This window comes from Heterocephalus glaber, unplaced genomic scaffold (assembly GCF_053883595.1).
Source record: "Heterocephalus glaber isolate CG9 unplaced genomic scaffold, H.glaber_assembly_v1.0 deba00001687, whole genome shotgun sequence".
Lineage (NCBI taxonomy): Eukaryota > Metazoa > Chordata > Mammalia > Rodentia > Bathyergidae > Heterocephalus > Heterocephalus glaber.
Genome location: NW_028258412.1, coordinates 21303089 through 21318260, shown reverse-complemented (window position 1 = coordinate 21318260; position 15172 = coordinate 21303089). Strand labels below are relative to the sequence as shown.

Genomic DNA, 15172 nt, shown 5'->3' with positions numbered 1-15172 from the left:
CTACTTTTGAAAAACGTAAAATGCTTGGTATTGTCAATGATAGAACTGTTAAAGAATTGAGAATATAGGAAAATGGCAGGACTATGAAGTATGGTCAGATTTAAATTGTAAAATGATTCATTACAGTTAAAAGACATTACTATAACGTCCTTTTTTTTGAGTGTCTTAATGAGGGGTGATCAAAATTAATACGGTGAATGCTGCTGCTGAGTGCCATCCAACAGAAAAGCAGTCTCCTAAAAACATTGCAGTGTGTCCTCATCCACCAGTTCTGGCATTGTGAGACTTTTGGCTCTTCTCCAGAGTCAATCATGAGAGGTAAACGTTTTGAATCAATTCAGGACATTGAGGCAGCAACCACAGGGCAACTATAATGATGCATAAAAGGATTTCCAGAACAGTTTCAGAAGTGGCAAGAATGATGGGATGAATATGTTTGCAGGGATGGGGAATACTTTGAAGGGGGATTCATGGCAATGTGTCTTTTACTGTAATAATTTTTTTTTTAATTTAAATGTTCACTGTATTTTTCTATCACCTTACAAATTTGAGGAATAGTATTTTTTGTAGGGTATTCTGTTTGTCCTTTAGAAGTAGAAGATGTGTGCAACGGTGTTTACTCTGTTACATTGTGATAGAAAAAACTAGATAGGCATGAAATTGGAGATTCAGTTTGTAACGTGGCTGTAAAATACTGTGACCTTGAAAAGTGCCTCCTTTATAAACTGGGAATGAAGATACTAGTACCTTCTTTGTGAAGACTGAACTAATGACCTATAAAGCCCTTACAGCAGTAACCAATATAGAAGCAGCATTCACCAAGTTGTAATGATAATTACCGTGCAGCCAATAAAAAAGACAGATCTATATATTCTAATGTAAAACCAGGTCTGTTTTTTTTTTTTTTTAATGACATTTTAGTGTTATGCATAAGAAACACTATTAACAGCCTGATGAGTATTTGTTAGATGGAGGAAAAGCAGGTTGGGGTTTCACCTTTAAAGCATGTTTTATTTTGTGATTTAAAAAATCTGTATGGTAGGTGTGCTGGATACTTGGCACTCTAAACCTTTAGTGGCAACATGGTGGCCTCCACATCTAATTCAGGTTACCTTGCTTCTCTGATCGCTCTAGTAACAACTAAAAAGTTGTCTGCATGGGACCAGCTATGCTATTTTTAGTCAGTTTTATTACAAACTATTCCTTATGACATAAAATACACTTACCTGGTTTTTGTTTTTAGTCTGATTGTAGAATTTAAGCAACTGCCCTTTTTTTCTTTCTTTTTCTATGTTGGAGACAGAGTCTCACTATGTAGTTTAGACTGGCCTTGAAATCACTGTGTATTCCAGGCTGGCCTTTGAATTCATGGTGGTCCACTTGCCTCAGCCACCTGAGTGCTGAGATTATAGGTGTGTGCCACCATGCCTCGCTTAAACAACTGTCATTGTTAAACTTCATTTTATTTTATTTTTTTGGTACCAGGGGATCGAACTCAGGACCTTGTACTTGTGAGGCAGGCACCGGAACCACTGAGCTAAATCCCCCAGCCCTATTAAACCTCATTTTAACTAAGTCTCAAGATTTCTTTGGATCCTGATTTTTCATCATTTCTGGATCTGTAACATTCTTCACCTTGGTAGAAACTATAAGTTTCTTGATTGTACATATTAAAGGAAGTGTGTGCTGCAAGTATTTGTTATTTGTTGATAAATACTTTGACAACTACTGTCTCCATATGGTCCGTTCCTAGGGGATTGGAAATCAGTAGTACCCAGTGGTTCTGTCTTTATGGACCTCTTGGTCTGGTAGGAAAGGTACATCAAAACAGTTTTAGGAAATGACATATTCTGGCTCGAAATGGATAACAGCCTTATCTGGTAGTTAGGGAAAGCCTTGCTGTTTGCAGAGGGAGAAGGTAAGAGTATGTAAAGACCAGAAAGCTCTGAGAGACTGAGGGCCATTGTTTGAAGCTCAGAGAGAAAGCTGATAATGCTACAAATTATAAACCTTGGTTGGGACACTAAATCTACCTCGAGTATAGTAGGAGGAAACTACTGAAAGATTTTACGTCTGACAGTGTTTCTACATTTGCCTTTTATTTTGAGACTGTCTTGCTAAGTCACTAAATTGCTCAGGCTGGGCTGGAACTTGCCACCATTTTGACTCACCCTCTTTGAGTACTGGGATTGCAGGCATGCCACCACCCCAAGCCACATTTGCAATTTTCAAACATGGTGTCTGTCATACCCAAGGCGTCTTGAACCACTGGTGGTACGTGCATGGCTGTGTCATGATTGTCAGGCACGTACCGCCAGTGGTTCTAGCTCCTGGGAGCATGTTAAAAGAGGGTATACTCCTGAAAAGCCATACTGGGAGCAAACAGTATATACCATGGTTGGTGTTTTGGAATGTTTCTTCCTTTTCACCCTAAGGCTTGGAAATAGTTTGAAGTCAGCAACTCTGTCTTCTCAAGTGAGGAATTTCATTCATTTTGCATGATTGCACAATTTATGGCTTGAGTTGGAAACAGTGAAAATGTTTGAGTCACCTTTAAATGCTTAAGAAATTTAGGGTTGGGCCAGGGATTTAGTTCGATGGTGCCATGCCTGCCTTGCAAGTGCAAGGTCCTGAGTTTGATCCCTGTTACCTGAAAAACAAAAAAAGAAATCTAGGGTAATTAATTTTATTATGACTTGCTTTTCCTAGGAGTCATTTAAACTGAACCAGTAGTGGGATTTAAACAATATCTGGTCTTACATAGTTTTTTCTTAGCAAAAATTTTAATAAGTATCTGATGGAATTCTCCACAGTAAGTTAAATTTTTAAAAATTTACAAGAATTTTCTGAGTAAGTGCTATCTTAAATGTCAGTATTTGACATAAGTGATGCAAATTGTTAGATACTTGTTAGGGAGAGCAAGCTTGCATTCAGTTCTAAAGTGTGGCAAAGTAATAATTTATTTTAATTGACTCTTATGTATACCTAACATGACTTTTTTTAGGGGGGATACCAGGGATTGAACTCCCTAACATGACTCTTAACTTGAAGTATACTCTAGGATTTTGTTCAGAGTGGAAATATATATTGTGATGTCAAGGGATTAAGAGCTAAGGTATGAGGGATCCAAGAGCTGAATTTGAAAAGTGTCAAGATGTTAAATGGAAGGCAGTTCACAAGTGATTATTCTTTGATTACACCTGCCTCAACCCGAAGAGACAAAAAAAATTTGGAGGAAAAAATTGCAGTGCTTTTCCTTGGCAAGAGGAAGGATTTTCCACTATTACTTGCCCTGAGGGCATTGTCATGCCCCATCAGGGGTGTTAATAAATGTGATCCCTGGAACTGCACTGCCTGATCCTTAGGCCCAGTCCCTGTGTCTGAAACTCATGGAAGCCTGCACACAAAAGGAAATCATTTTGTCTTAGTTTGAAAATTATTTGATGGGTCATCACTTTCATAGGTCTTTTAACTCTCAACAGAACCTGCTTTGTGATCTGTCAGTGGACTATTACCAAAAGCAAGAGTGAGTTAAGCAGTCTCACAGTAAATGAAACTTGCTTAGGAAAGACTTGTTTTCCTTCCTGGCCTTAGTTGCTCTCTATAACGCTAGAACATAGGTGCATAGGTCAGTCAAGATAATGTGTTTTTGTTTTTGTTTTTTCCCTCAGTACTGGGGATCGAGCTCAGGACCTTACACTTGGGAGGCAGGTGGCAGAACCACAGAGCTAAATCCCCAGCCCTCAATACACTTTCTATACAGCAGAGACACCCTTCATGCATTTAGACCTTTAGGAAAAAGTAGTTGGTTTTTTTTTATAATGCTGCCAGAAATATTTTACGAAAAAATATATATTATGTCATCTTACTCTGAAAATGTTAACTATGTTAGTCAAGAAATTTAACTTTGATATTTATTGCCCTGAAGATACATTTTCTATTCCCCCTCCCCTCCTTTGCCCCCTTTTGAACCCAAGGAGTGGTGAACTACAATTAGCCTGTTTTTTGAGACAGGATCTTGCTGATTTGCCCAGGCTGGCCTCATGTTTGTGATCTTCTTGCCTCAGCCTCCCAAGTACTGTAGCTGAGATTATAGGCATCCATCACTACACCTGGCTTTTTTCCCTTCACTTGTTTTTATTTACTTGTGGTGTGGAAGATCAAACTGAAGGCTGCCTGCATATTAAGCAAATGTCCTACCAACACTGTATATGGAACTTGAAAAATAGAATCACTGCAGAAGTCTGCTAATAGTTATAGTGTAGAGGTATAGCAGTGTTTAGATTGAGGACCTCTGTGCTACACTGGACAGAAGTCTTTTCTGCTCCTGGAGGATTGTGACATAAATTGCTTCAGACATCAACAAACATTTGAAAATTTTCCTTTTAAAGTCATAATACGTATCTTTGAGCTTGGACTTCACAGTGTTTAAAGGCATTTAGAATCTGGTTATGATGGTAAAAACAGTAAAACAATTTTAATTTGCTTTTAAATTTTCATCTTAATAGGGCATTTTAGCTTGTTGAAGGTCACTAAAGTTCAGAATATGCTTACTTTATTGTCTTAATCATCTGTTAAATGTATTCCCTAGCATGAGCAGAGTTCTGTTAAAATGAAAGGCTCTAGTTTATTTAGTTGGAATATTGCTGTTCATTGCATAAGCATCTCCAGCAGGAATTTCATCTTAACCTGGGTGTCCCTGCAGTCAAATGCTGGGACAGTCTTTGCCTCTTGAGATTATATATTGACAGACTCTTTCTGCACCGCCTGTGGCCACATTGCCTACTAAGGGTATAGAGCTGTTCTGTGCATTGAGGTTTAAAAGCAAGCTGTATTCTTGAATTTGAAAGATCTTTTAAGTACAGAACAGTTGGAACTAAACTGAAGGTTTAACAAGTCCATTGTTTATTTCTTGGACAGCATGGCTGTCTTGCCATTTTATTTATAACCTGTGACAGGGAATACAATTCAGTTTGTAGGGTAAGTCTGGAAAATGAAAATTTTACTTAAAAATATTTTGAGCTATCCTTCCACTAGTACTTTCAAAGCTTCCTTAGTTACTCTTCAGAAAGTCCTGGAAAGCTGTTTTACACTTGGGGGTTGGATGGAGGTTTTTTGGGCAGTGGTAGGGATTGATTGAACTCAAGGCTTCACACATGCTAGGGAACTGCTTTACCACTGAGGTGCAAACCTGCCCCTACACTTATAAATGTAAAATTGTTTTCATGCAGATGTGTACTTAATCAGCAATCTCTAGAGGATGCTGGGCATTGTTGTCAGGGTGCATGTAGAGACATTGGCTTTATCTAGTATTGGGTGTGTGTTGTGATGTTTTGTTTTGGGGGTTGTTTTGTTTTCTTTGTTTTTGTTTTTGTGGCAGGGTCTCCCTTTGTAGTTCAGGCTGGCCCTGAATTCACCATGTAGCTCAGGCTGGCCTCGAACCCATGGCAATCCTGCCTCAGCCTCCCAAGTGCTGAGATTAAAGGCATTTACCACCATGCCTGGCAAGAGCTATTAAAGGACCTTTTTAGCCCAGGAAAGGAGGCCCATTTGGCTGAAAGATCTTCAGGTTTTGCAAGAGGTTTATTGGTTCATTTGATAATTCATATTTCAAAAAGTCCAAAGGGTATAAGGTGAAAAGTCTCCCTCCACCCATGCCCAACAACCCCGCATTACCAGTTTGTTTCCCCTTCCCAGAGGTATTTCTTTATATTGCTGGCAGCCCCAGAAGTACCATTCACATCTTGTTTTTCCTCACTCAGTGTACAGTGTATCTTAGAAGTTTTCACTTCTTTGTGAAGAGTTGTCTCATCTTTGCAGTGTTAACCAAAAATTGCTGTAAATTAACTACATAATCTGAGCAATGTTTATAGGTTAAATTTCTCTTAATTTGTGGGTAAAAACATGGTGCTTTGCAATTTTGATAATTTTGCCCACTAAAGTTTGTAGTAGGTGTTACTAGCAGCATATACAGAGTGGCCACCAAGTCTGGGAAGCTTACAGAGTCATGAACACTAAATGTGCTGCCCCTGTCTGAGGAGAATGTTTACTGACACTGTGTACATCCATAGTTTTCCTTATTAGCTGCACTTTACAGGATTTTTGTTGTTTTTGTTTTTTTTTTTTTGTACTGGGGATCGCACTTGGGACCTTGCGCTTGCGAGGCAGGCGCTGGAACCACTGAGCTAAATCTCCAGGCCTTTGACAGGATTTTTATGACTCTCTCTGCATATACCTAATAAATTTTCTAACTTATTAATTCTGGGGAATTTTCATCTCTTACGGTCATGCTGAATAAGAATGCATACATCCTTGCCAACTAAGTCTGTTTTCACAATTCTTATTTGTATAGTTTATGTTGTGTTTGTTTTGTGTGAATTAGCATCCTTTAAAAAAGCCTATTGCTGGGTGTAGTGGCACACAACTGTAATCCTGAGGCCAGCCTGGGGCACACAGTGAGTTTAAGACCAGCCTGAACTACATATCGAGACCCTATCTAAAAAAAAACTAACACAGAGCTACAAAATTAAAGCACTATTAAAAAAGAGAGAATCCAGGGCTGGGGATTTAGCTCAGTGGTTCCATCATCTGCCTTGTAAGCACAAGGTCCAGAGTTCAACCCCCAGTACCAAAAAAAAAAGAGAATCCAAACCTGGTGGCACAGGCTGCACTGTATCCCCAGCAAAATACTCAGAGTGGCAACTTCCAGGTCTGAGCATACATATATAGCCAAACTTTTTTTTTTTTTTTTTTAATGCTTGCTTGCTTTACTTACTGACACTGGGCTACATTTGTTCTGAGCTACATTCTCAGCCCCTTTTTATTTATGTTTAAATTTTGAGACAGGGTCTCACAAAACTTAAATTGTTCAGACTGCAATCCTCCTGCCTCAGCCTCCCAGAGTGTTAGGATTACGGGCATGCACTGCCATGCCTGGCATACTGCACTGTATATAGGGTGTTTATTTCCTTTAAAAATTGTTAGATTTGGATACAAACTAATCTTTAGGTAATACGGTAATAGAAGTTCACTTTAGCTGCCTTTCCTTCCCCCCATTAGTTGGTGACAAAGTTCCTGCTGATATAAGATTAACTTCCATCAAGTCTACGACTCTAAGAGTCGACCAGTCCATTCTCACTGGTAAGTGTTACAAGCTGGAAAGTTCCTGAAAACTGAGGAATCGCTTTGTTGCGTCCGAGCCAGTATAGTCAGCCCTTGGTGTATCCCACCTGATCCTAAGAGACTTGTTTTATTATTGCTTTATCAATTAAGCTTTTTGCTAATATAGGCTTTTATCTCATGGCCCCTATTTATCTTTTTAATTAAAAGTTTGTTTTTAATATAGAATCACTGGTTTAATTTTTTAAAAGGTTTATCAGTTCCTTTGTTAGCAGAAGTAATCTATCTTAAGGTTGAAATGTTGCTTGCCTGTTCTGTGGAAAGTGAATTATTTACTCATTGCCCTTTCTCCAGGCAGGAAAAATAGACCCAAGTGATATAGTTTTTCTCATTAGAAGAATTCTAATCTTCCATCTAACATAATTTGCAATAAGCAATTGTACCGTTAACAAAAGTTAGCCCAAAAAAGTAACTGTTGGACTACCTGGAGTTTGCACTCCTACACTTATAATTGTTTGAAACATTTTCCCATTTTTGTGTGATACAGGTACAATGTAGGGTGGAGGGTTCAAATGAACTCTTAAGGTTGTCAGATTAAGGTTAAGAACAATGCTAACCTGAATTAAATAGAAAATATAAAAGCTCCGGAATTTATCTGATTATCAGTGTTTGAAAGCAACTAATATAGACAGTGAGTGCATAACCTTGGCCCCTTTTTATTTTGTTTTGATGAATGGCTTATCTGATAAAACTCCCTTGAGCAGCAACAAGCTCTAAGCAGTTAAGATATAAATGTTGGGACAGTGGCTGGGTTTTATTTGTGAAATTCTCAGGGTGTGTCTGTAGAAACAGAAGGTCTGGGGTGTCCTCTTCTGTTAAGTAATCACACTGTAGTTTTAGGCTAATTGAGAAATCATATCTTTTGTCAAATATTCAGAGTATAAAACTGAGTGATTATTCCAGAAAAGGAAGGTAATTGGGTTTTATTTCAAAATTAAGCTCCTTTTGAAAGTGCACTGCTTTTTACTCCTGACATTTGTTGCTGTGGAATTAATTTTCATTACTAAATTTTCCTAGTTTTCTTCTTCTGCATGTTCCTTTTCCCATGCTGACAGTATCTTATTAATGGTAAGGGGATGGTATGGATGAGGGTTCCCAGATTTAACTGTCCCTTATGTCTCACAACCTGCTTAGGTGAATCTGTTTCAGTCATCAAGCACACTGACCCTGTCCCTGACCCACGGGCTGTCAACCAAGATAAGAAGAACATGCTCTTTTCTGTAAGTGCTTTTTCAGATTTTAGGTGGGTATTGGTGATACTGGAGATTGAACCCAGGGCCTCACACATGTTAAACACCTAATCTACCACTGAGCCAAGCCCTCAAAAGCTTTTTTTTTTACGGGGGAGAGGGGGGGTCTTGTATTGGGATTTGAATCCAGGAAGTACTGAAGTATTATTTCATTTTCAGACAGGGTCTCCTACAATGTCTAGGCTGGCCTCAATGTAATCCTCCTGCCTCAGCCTTCCAAATAGCTGATATTACAGGTGTGTACCACCATGCCAAACTTCAAATGTATTTTATTTAGAGATAGTCCTAAATTTTCAAAGGTCCACCGATGTTTTTTACTGGCTACCTTCAGTGATCAGACTTTAAAAAGTATTGTCTGTTATTCGAAAGGATAATGATACTCTTCCTGGTCAGTCTTAGCTGTCAGAAATTACTAGTTATTGAGCCAGGGGTGTGGCTCAGTTGCAGAGCACGTGGTTAGTATGCACAAGGCCCTGGGCTCAATCCCCAGAACTCCCACCCACCCACCAAACAAGCCAATGAAATGCAATGGTATAATGTGTGACTTAGATATCTTTACTTTTGACTGGCAAGTTTTTGAGGAGAAAAAGTGATCAGGTCAAACAGGTTTCGTCTTGCATCTGCAAACAGTTGAAAAGTAGATGTATTTGGGAAAGCCTTTAGCCCATGAAGGGTGTTTTCAGAATGACATGGATGTTGCTGCTGTTCCTGGTTCATGATGAAGCGGTATGTTTGGAGAGGGTGCGTGGGCAAGCATGGCAAACCATTAGTGTTGAATGAAGAGTATGTGGATGTTCATTGTACTATTTCGCTTTTTCTGTTGACTTGAAAGTTTTTAAAAATAGTGCAAAGTTGCTTGCAATCTAGAATGGTATTTGAAGTAGTGGGCTTCTGTGGGTTAGTGGGAGAGCTTAACCTACCCATAATAAGTGAAGCATCAGAGAGTAACAGTGGAAATAACAAAGCCATATCATTCTGACACTAGGAATTAATGCACGTTGGAAAGAAGACACTCACACTTGGTGGCATTGACTCAGTGCTGGTGTTTGACCTTCAAGATAGCCCATTTGGGGCTGATTGCCCTTCTTATAGCTGGTAGAAGTAGGGCAGGGGGCTGGGAGTGTAGCTCAGCGGTGTAGCATCTGCCTGGCAAGTGCAAGTTCCTATGTTCAATTCCCGGTACCAAAAAAAAAAGAAGTAGGGCAGGGTGCACTGTTGGAGCCAGAGATGGGGGAAGGGGGAAGCATAGAATTTGAGGGCAGGTTGGAGTTTGAAAAATTGAGAATGCAGAAGGGTTGAAGCACTGCAAAGCCCAAAGGTAACCTGCAAGTGGTGTTCCACATTGTGAATCGAGATCCAGACAGATCAGTGTGGAGCTGGATAGGGAGGTACTGTGTGGAATCCAAGCCAGGTTTGCGGGGGCCGAGGGTAGGGTAATCTGCCACCTGCATGAGGGATTGTTCACTGTCACTGCAGCCTTGGGACGTCCCCAGTAGAGTAAGTTGAGGAATCAGGGTGCCCCTTTCAAAATCCAGTGTCTGAATTATACTGGTCAAGTTGGGATGTATTGATCTTGTGAGCAGTTCTCCTCTACTTCTCCTTAGGGTACAAACATTGCTGCTGGGAAAGCCATGGGAGTGGTGGTGGCAACTGGAGTTAACACTGAAATCGGCAAGATCCGAGATGAAATGGTGGCCACAGAACAGGAGAGAACACCTCTTCAGCAGAAACTGGATGAGTTTGGCGAACAGCTTTCCAAAGTCATCTCTCTCATTTGCATTGCAGTCTGGATCATAAACATTGGGCACTTTAATGATCCAGTGCACGGGGGCTCCTGGATCCGAGGTGCTATCTACTACTTTAAGATTGCAGTGGCGCTGGCTGTTGCAGCCATCCCTGAGGGTCTGCCCGCTGTCATCACCACCTGCCTGGCCCTTGGAACTCGCAGAATGGCAAAGAAAAATGCTATTGTTCGAAGTCTTCCGTCTGTGGAAACCCTTGGTTGTACTTCTGTTATCTGTTCGGACAAGACTGGTACACTTACTACGAATCAGATGTCAGTCTGCAGGGTAAGGAAATCCTTTTTTTCAGGTTCTCCTATGGTTCTCTTTGTCCCAAAAGTACACCTTTCTGCCACCAAAACTTTAGATTTAGAATTTGAAACTGTTCTGTGTGAGGCTTGGGCCAACTTAATACTTGAGAGGAATTACTCATTTAATTTCTGAAACTGTCTTGAGAAATGAGAGATAGCTTCGTGCATGGCTCATGACTTCTACTAGGGAGTTAACCAGAAGCTTTATTTCTTTGACTTTCTCTCTCTCGATGTATGTGTGTTAACAGACAAGCTTCAGAAGAAGCAGCTAATAACTTCCTGCCTGAAGTCCTAATTAGTTATTTCTGTAACATACTTGATGAAGCGTGCTTTTTCCTGAAAAGTAGACAGGATTACAAGTTAAAGGCCAGTGTAAACAATGTAGGGAGACCCTGTCTCAAAAAGAAAAAGGGATGCTCTGGGGGCTTGGGAATGTAGTTCAGTGGTAGGGTGGCTCCCTAGCTTGTATAAGGCCCTGGGTTCCACTCCGAGTAGTATAAAAAGAAAAAATCTGAAGAAATAATAATAAAATTAAGTTTTATTTTGTTTATTTTTATCGTGCTGAGACAGAACCCAGGGGACCATTCATGCTAGTAGGTGCTCTACCATTGAGCTGCACTCCAAGCCCATGTTCTTTTGTAGAATTAATTTTAAGTAGGGCACAGTGGTGTGTAACTGAAACCTAGCCACTCAAGAAGTTTGTTGTTTTGGTACCAGGGATCGAACTCGGGACCTTGCGCTTCCAAGGCAGGCATGGTGCCACTGTGATAAATTCCCAGTCCCATGCCACTCAGGAAGTTGAAGTGGGACATTCCCTTGAGCCCAGGAGTTTGAGGCCACTCTGGGCAACACAAGACCCCATCTCAGAAAAATTCTCTTTACCTAGACTTTACTCAAACAAGCTAGTGCAAGTCAGTATAGTAAGAGTACACATAGCTCATATAAATACTGAATGTAGACTGGACATGTGTCAAAGTTTTTATTTCTCATTAATTAGCAAGGAAATCTGTAAAATTGGCATTAAAAGATAATTTAAGGAAATAATTTTAGGATTGCCAGGCTAGATTACAAAACTGGTACCTGTAAGGAAGCAAAATTACATGTTTTCTGAAGAGCACAGATCCTTGCCTTTACATAATAGGGGTGCCCACTATAGCAGAAACAGTGCTAGATTTTTCCAAGAGCGGGCCTTTTAAATAATAATTCTGTATGACATTAAAATCATGCAGTCATTCTCTTGGCCACACCTCCAGGTTTCAGATAATACTGTTTATTCTTTTAGCGTCAAACCCTATGAGTGTTCATCTAGCTAATTTTAAATTCACAGTGTTGATAATATGTGTGTTTTTGTTCTGTTTTTTTCTTGAGACAGTCTCACTGTTTAGTTCAGGCCAGCCTTGAAGTCACTATGTAGCCCAGGCCGGCTTAGAATTTCAGGTGATCCTCCTGCCTCAGGCGCCCCCACCCCCCCAGAGCGAGTTAGTGCAGTGAGATTACAGGCACGCTTCACTGTGCTCAGCTCAGCTGGTTTGAGTCCCCTCCCTCACAGTTTTGTGAAGACTAAACCCAGCTTTAGAGGTGATGGACAGTTATTTGAAGCAGATTGGAGCATCGCAGCTCTCAAGTGGTCAGCTTCTGCGTTTGTCGTAGGTTTCTGCAGAAGAGGGTTTAACTCACTCTGGAACTGAAAGGTTGGATGAATTGGCTAGAAACCAGTTTTGTCACTCTGGTGGTTTCAGAAAAGGAAAGGATTTCATGTTTACTATTTAGCTTCCCCCAGTACATTCTTTAAACTTAGCATGGAAGCTTAATTTCTCAGAACAGTTGTTATGTTCCTGAAAGAAGCAGTTTGTGAAATTGTAATCTTTAAATTTTTTTCACTTCCTAGTTAATTATAAAATATTTTTCTTTTATTCTTCTTTAAATGGTTTGATTTTAAATGTTTTCTTATAGCAAAGAGAAAGGCTGCATTTTCTGAGTTAAGTGATTTTCCCAACAGAAAGCTGGTGGCAGTCTGTATTCCACAGGAGGGTTCCTGCAGGGCTGTTACATAATCGCCCTTGACTCTTCAGGTTTCCATCCTGCAGATCTAAATGTTTTACCTGCTCACGGTATAAAATGCCTAAGTATATTTAGAGTTAGCCAATGAACTTTGGAGGTCTGAGTGTCTTCTAGAATATTTTAGACTGGTTATAGACCTAAAGAATTTCACATTTTAGGAATAAAGTATCATTAAAGAAGCAGTGTAGTGTACTGTAATAATGCCCACTTCCTCTGATACTTAGTGCAGTCCCTCTGTTTTCACATCTGACTGTATTTGAATGATATTGTAGTCCTGGTCAACAGGTTAGAAAACTTAAGACTGCGAAGTTAAATGGCATGTCTGAGGGTCACACAATTTTTTTTGTAATGCTGGGGATCAAGGCCAGGACCTTGCAATACCTGGCGAACACTCGCAGTAGAGCTATTCCCTAGCCCATACAACTTTTATAAGCAGTAAAATGGAATATTCTTACAGGGAAGTGGTAAACTCAGTCCTCCCTTCCACTTACTAATTGTGTGACCTTGAACACAGAGTTAATTCTGGGTTTTCTATAAAATACCAGACATCTTTGAAAAGAGCTTTTTTTTTTTAACTAGGAATTGAACTCAGGGCCTCATATTTGCCGGGCAGGTGCTGTGCCACCAAGCTACATTCCTGGCCCTCTTTTTTGAGACAGCGGCTCACTGTGTGGTTCAGGTTGGCCTCAAACTTAGTGATCCTTATGCCTCAACCTCTGGAGTGTAGGGATTACAGGCTTGTGCCCACCATGCCCGGTGGAAAGAGCATGTTTTTTTGTGTTTTTTTTGTACCGGAAATCGAACTCAACCTTGAACTTGCCAAGCAGGCATGGCACCACTGAGCTACATCCTTGGCCCTGGAAAGAGTATTTTTGATGAACTTCATTTTTCAGGTATTGTAGCTGTTAGAAAATATGGCAGGCAGGACTTGATCATGCCATATGTAAGCTTGAATACAGCCCTTTTTCTCATTTGACAAACTTCTTTAAACTGGAATCTTTGCTTAAGAGCCAACAGTGTTTTAAATTCCATTAATTTGATTTTTATTTTTAGATTTTTTTTGGGGGGGGGGTACGGGGGATCGAACTTGGGACCTTGTGCTTGCAAGGCAGGCACCAGAACCACTGAGCTAAATCCCCAGCCCCTGATTTTTATTTTTATAATCATATGATATCTCAGATTTTAGTTCTGTTCCAGAGTTGATTTAGTTCTGAGTCTGGTTGTCAAATGAAGACTTTGGAATTTAAATTACTAAATAACAGAATGTGAAGCAAAAGAATGTATTTTAAAGTAAAAATGAGCCCATTTTTTAAAATGCTATGGAGGATGTGTTCTTTAAAGCGTAAAATGGCCTCTTTGACTTGTTTAAGATCTTTAAAATTCCTCCTTGAAAAAATTATTTCTTAAATTGTGTTTGTTTTGGGGGCAGGATCTCACGTTGTGCCACAGGCTGGCCTTGAACTCACTGTGTAGCCCAAGGTGGCCTTGAACTCTCAGCAATCCTCCAGCCTCAGCCTCCTAAGTGCTGGGATTACAAGTGTGCACCACCACACCTGGCTTTCTTGAATTTTTTTGGTCTTGTTAAATTGTCTAGGCCAGGGTTAAAATTGCAGACCTCTTGCCTCAGCTACAAATCAAGACAAAAATCCATCTTTAAGAAAAGTAGCCCATGTCACTTGCTTTTGTTTTGTTTGAGACCGGCTCTCCTTATGTACTTCAGGCTGGCCTTAAATTCACTATGTAGCCCAAGTGATCCTCCTGCCTCAGCACATCCTAAGTGCTGGGATTACATGCATGCAACCACCATGCCCCACTACTTGGTTCTTCTGTAACATGAAGAATTCTTTCCTAGGCTGGGGCTGAATCTCAGTGGTAGTACTTGCTTGCCTTGCATGCACAAGGTCCTGGTTTGATCCCCAGCACCACCAAAAAGAGGGAAGAGCGAGGAGGAGAGAAAGAGAAAACAGGTTTCTAAGCACGAGTCTATCTGTACTGTCTGAGGGAAAGCAGTTCACTTAGCCCTGCTGGCTCCTCACTGTATACATGGAGTTAGGCACCTTCATAGAAAATGAGCTATTGCTACAATAAAGTAAGTGGGGAGGTGCCGAGAAGCAGCTTGTCTGACTTTACTCAGCGAGTGTTTATGTGACTCTGAAATGTGAGTTTATTCTTCCCAAGCTTTTATGCTTAGCTCTGAGTCAGGACTACCTAATATCAGTTTCCTAGCCAGTGGAAATTTGGAATTCTGAGCATTCTAGAATAACCAGTCATTGGCATTGACCTTTTGCTGACCCACAGTTCGTGTGTTTCCCTTTTGGTGTGGGTTGTTGCCTGTATCTTTGGTGCCACGGCTGCTTATTATTGATTGAGCATGACTGTTAGCTGAAAGGTAGGGTAGAATGGTGATGCATAACAGCAGTCAAGTAAGGATAGTCCTAAGGCCGAACCTTAGGGAGTTTTATTAAAATTATTTTCTTGGGCTGGGGATGTAGCTCAGTGGCACCTTACCTGCCTTGCAAGCGCAGGGTCGAGTTTGATCCCTGATACCGCCCCCCTTTTTTTTCTTAACTTTTTTCCCCCTGCAAGTTGA

General features: G+C 40.4%; 1 protein-coding gene across 2 annotated transcripts in view; it reads left to right on the top strand.

Annotated features, from left to right (window-relative positions):
• The window catches only part of Atp2a2 (ATPase sarcoplasmic/endoplasmic reticulum Ca2+ transporting 2), a 58252-nt gene that overhangs the window by 24291 nt on the left and 18789 nt on the right, over window positions 1-15172 (top strand). For both annotated transcript variants that reach the window (XM_004843828.4, XM_087198517.1), the window contains exons 6-8: window positions 7060-7140; window positions 8314-8399; window positions 10034-10498. In XM_004843828.4, the coding sequence (XP_004843885.1) occupies window positions 7060-7140; window positions 8314-8399; window positions 10034-10498 (632 nt within the window). The remainder of the gene's footprint in view (window positions 1-7059; window positions 7141-8313; window positions 8400-10033; window positions 10499-15172) is intronic.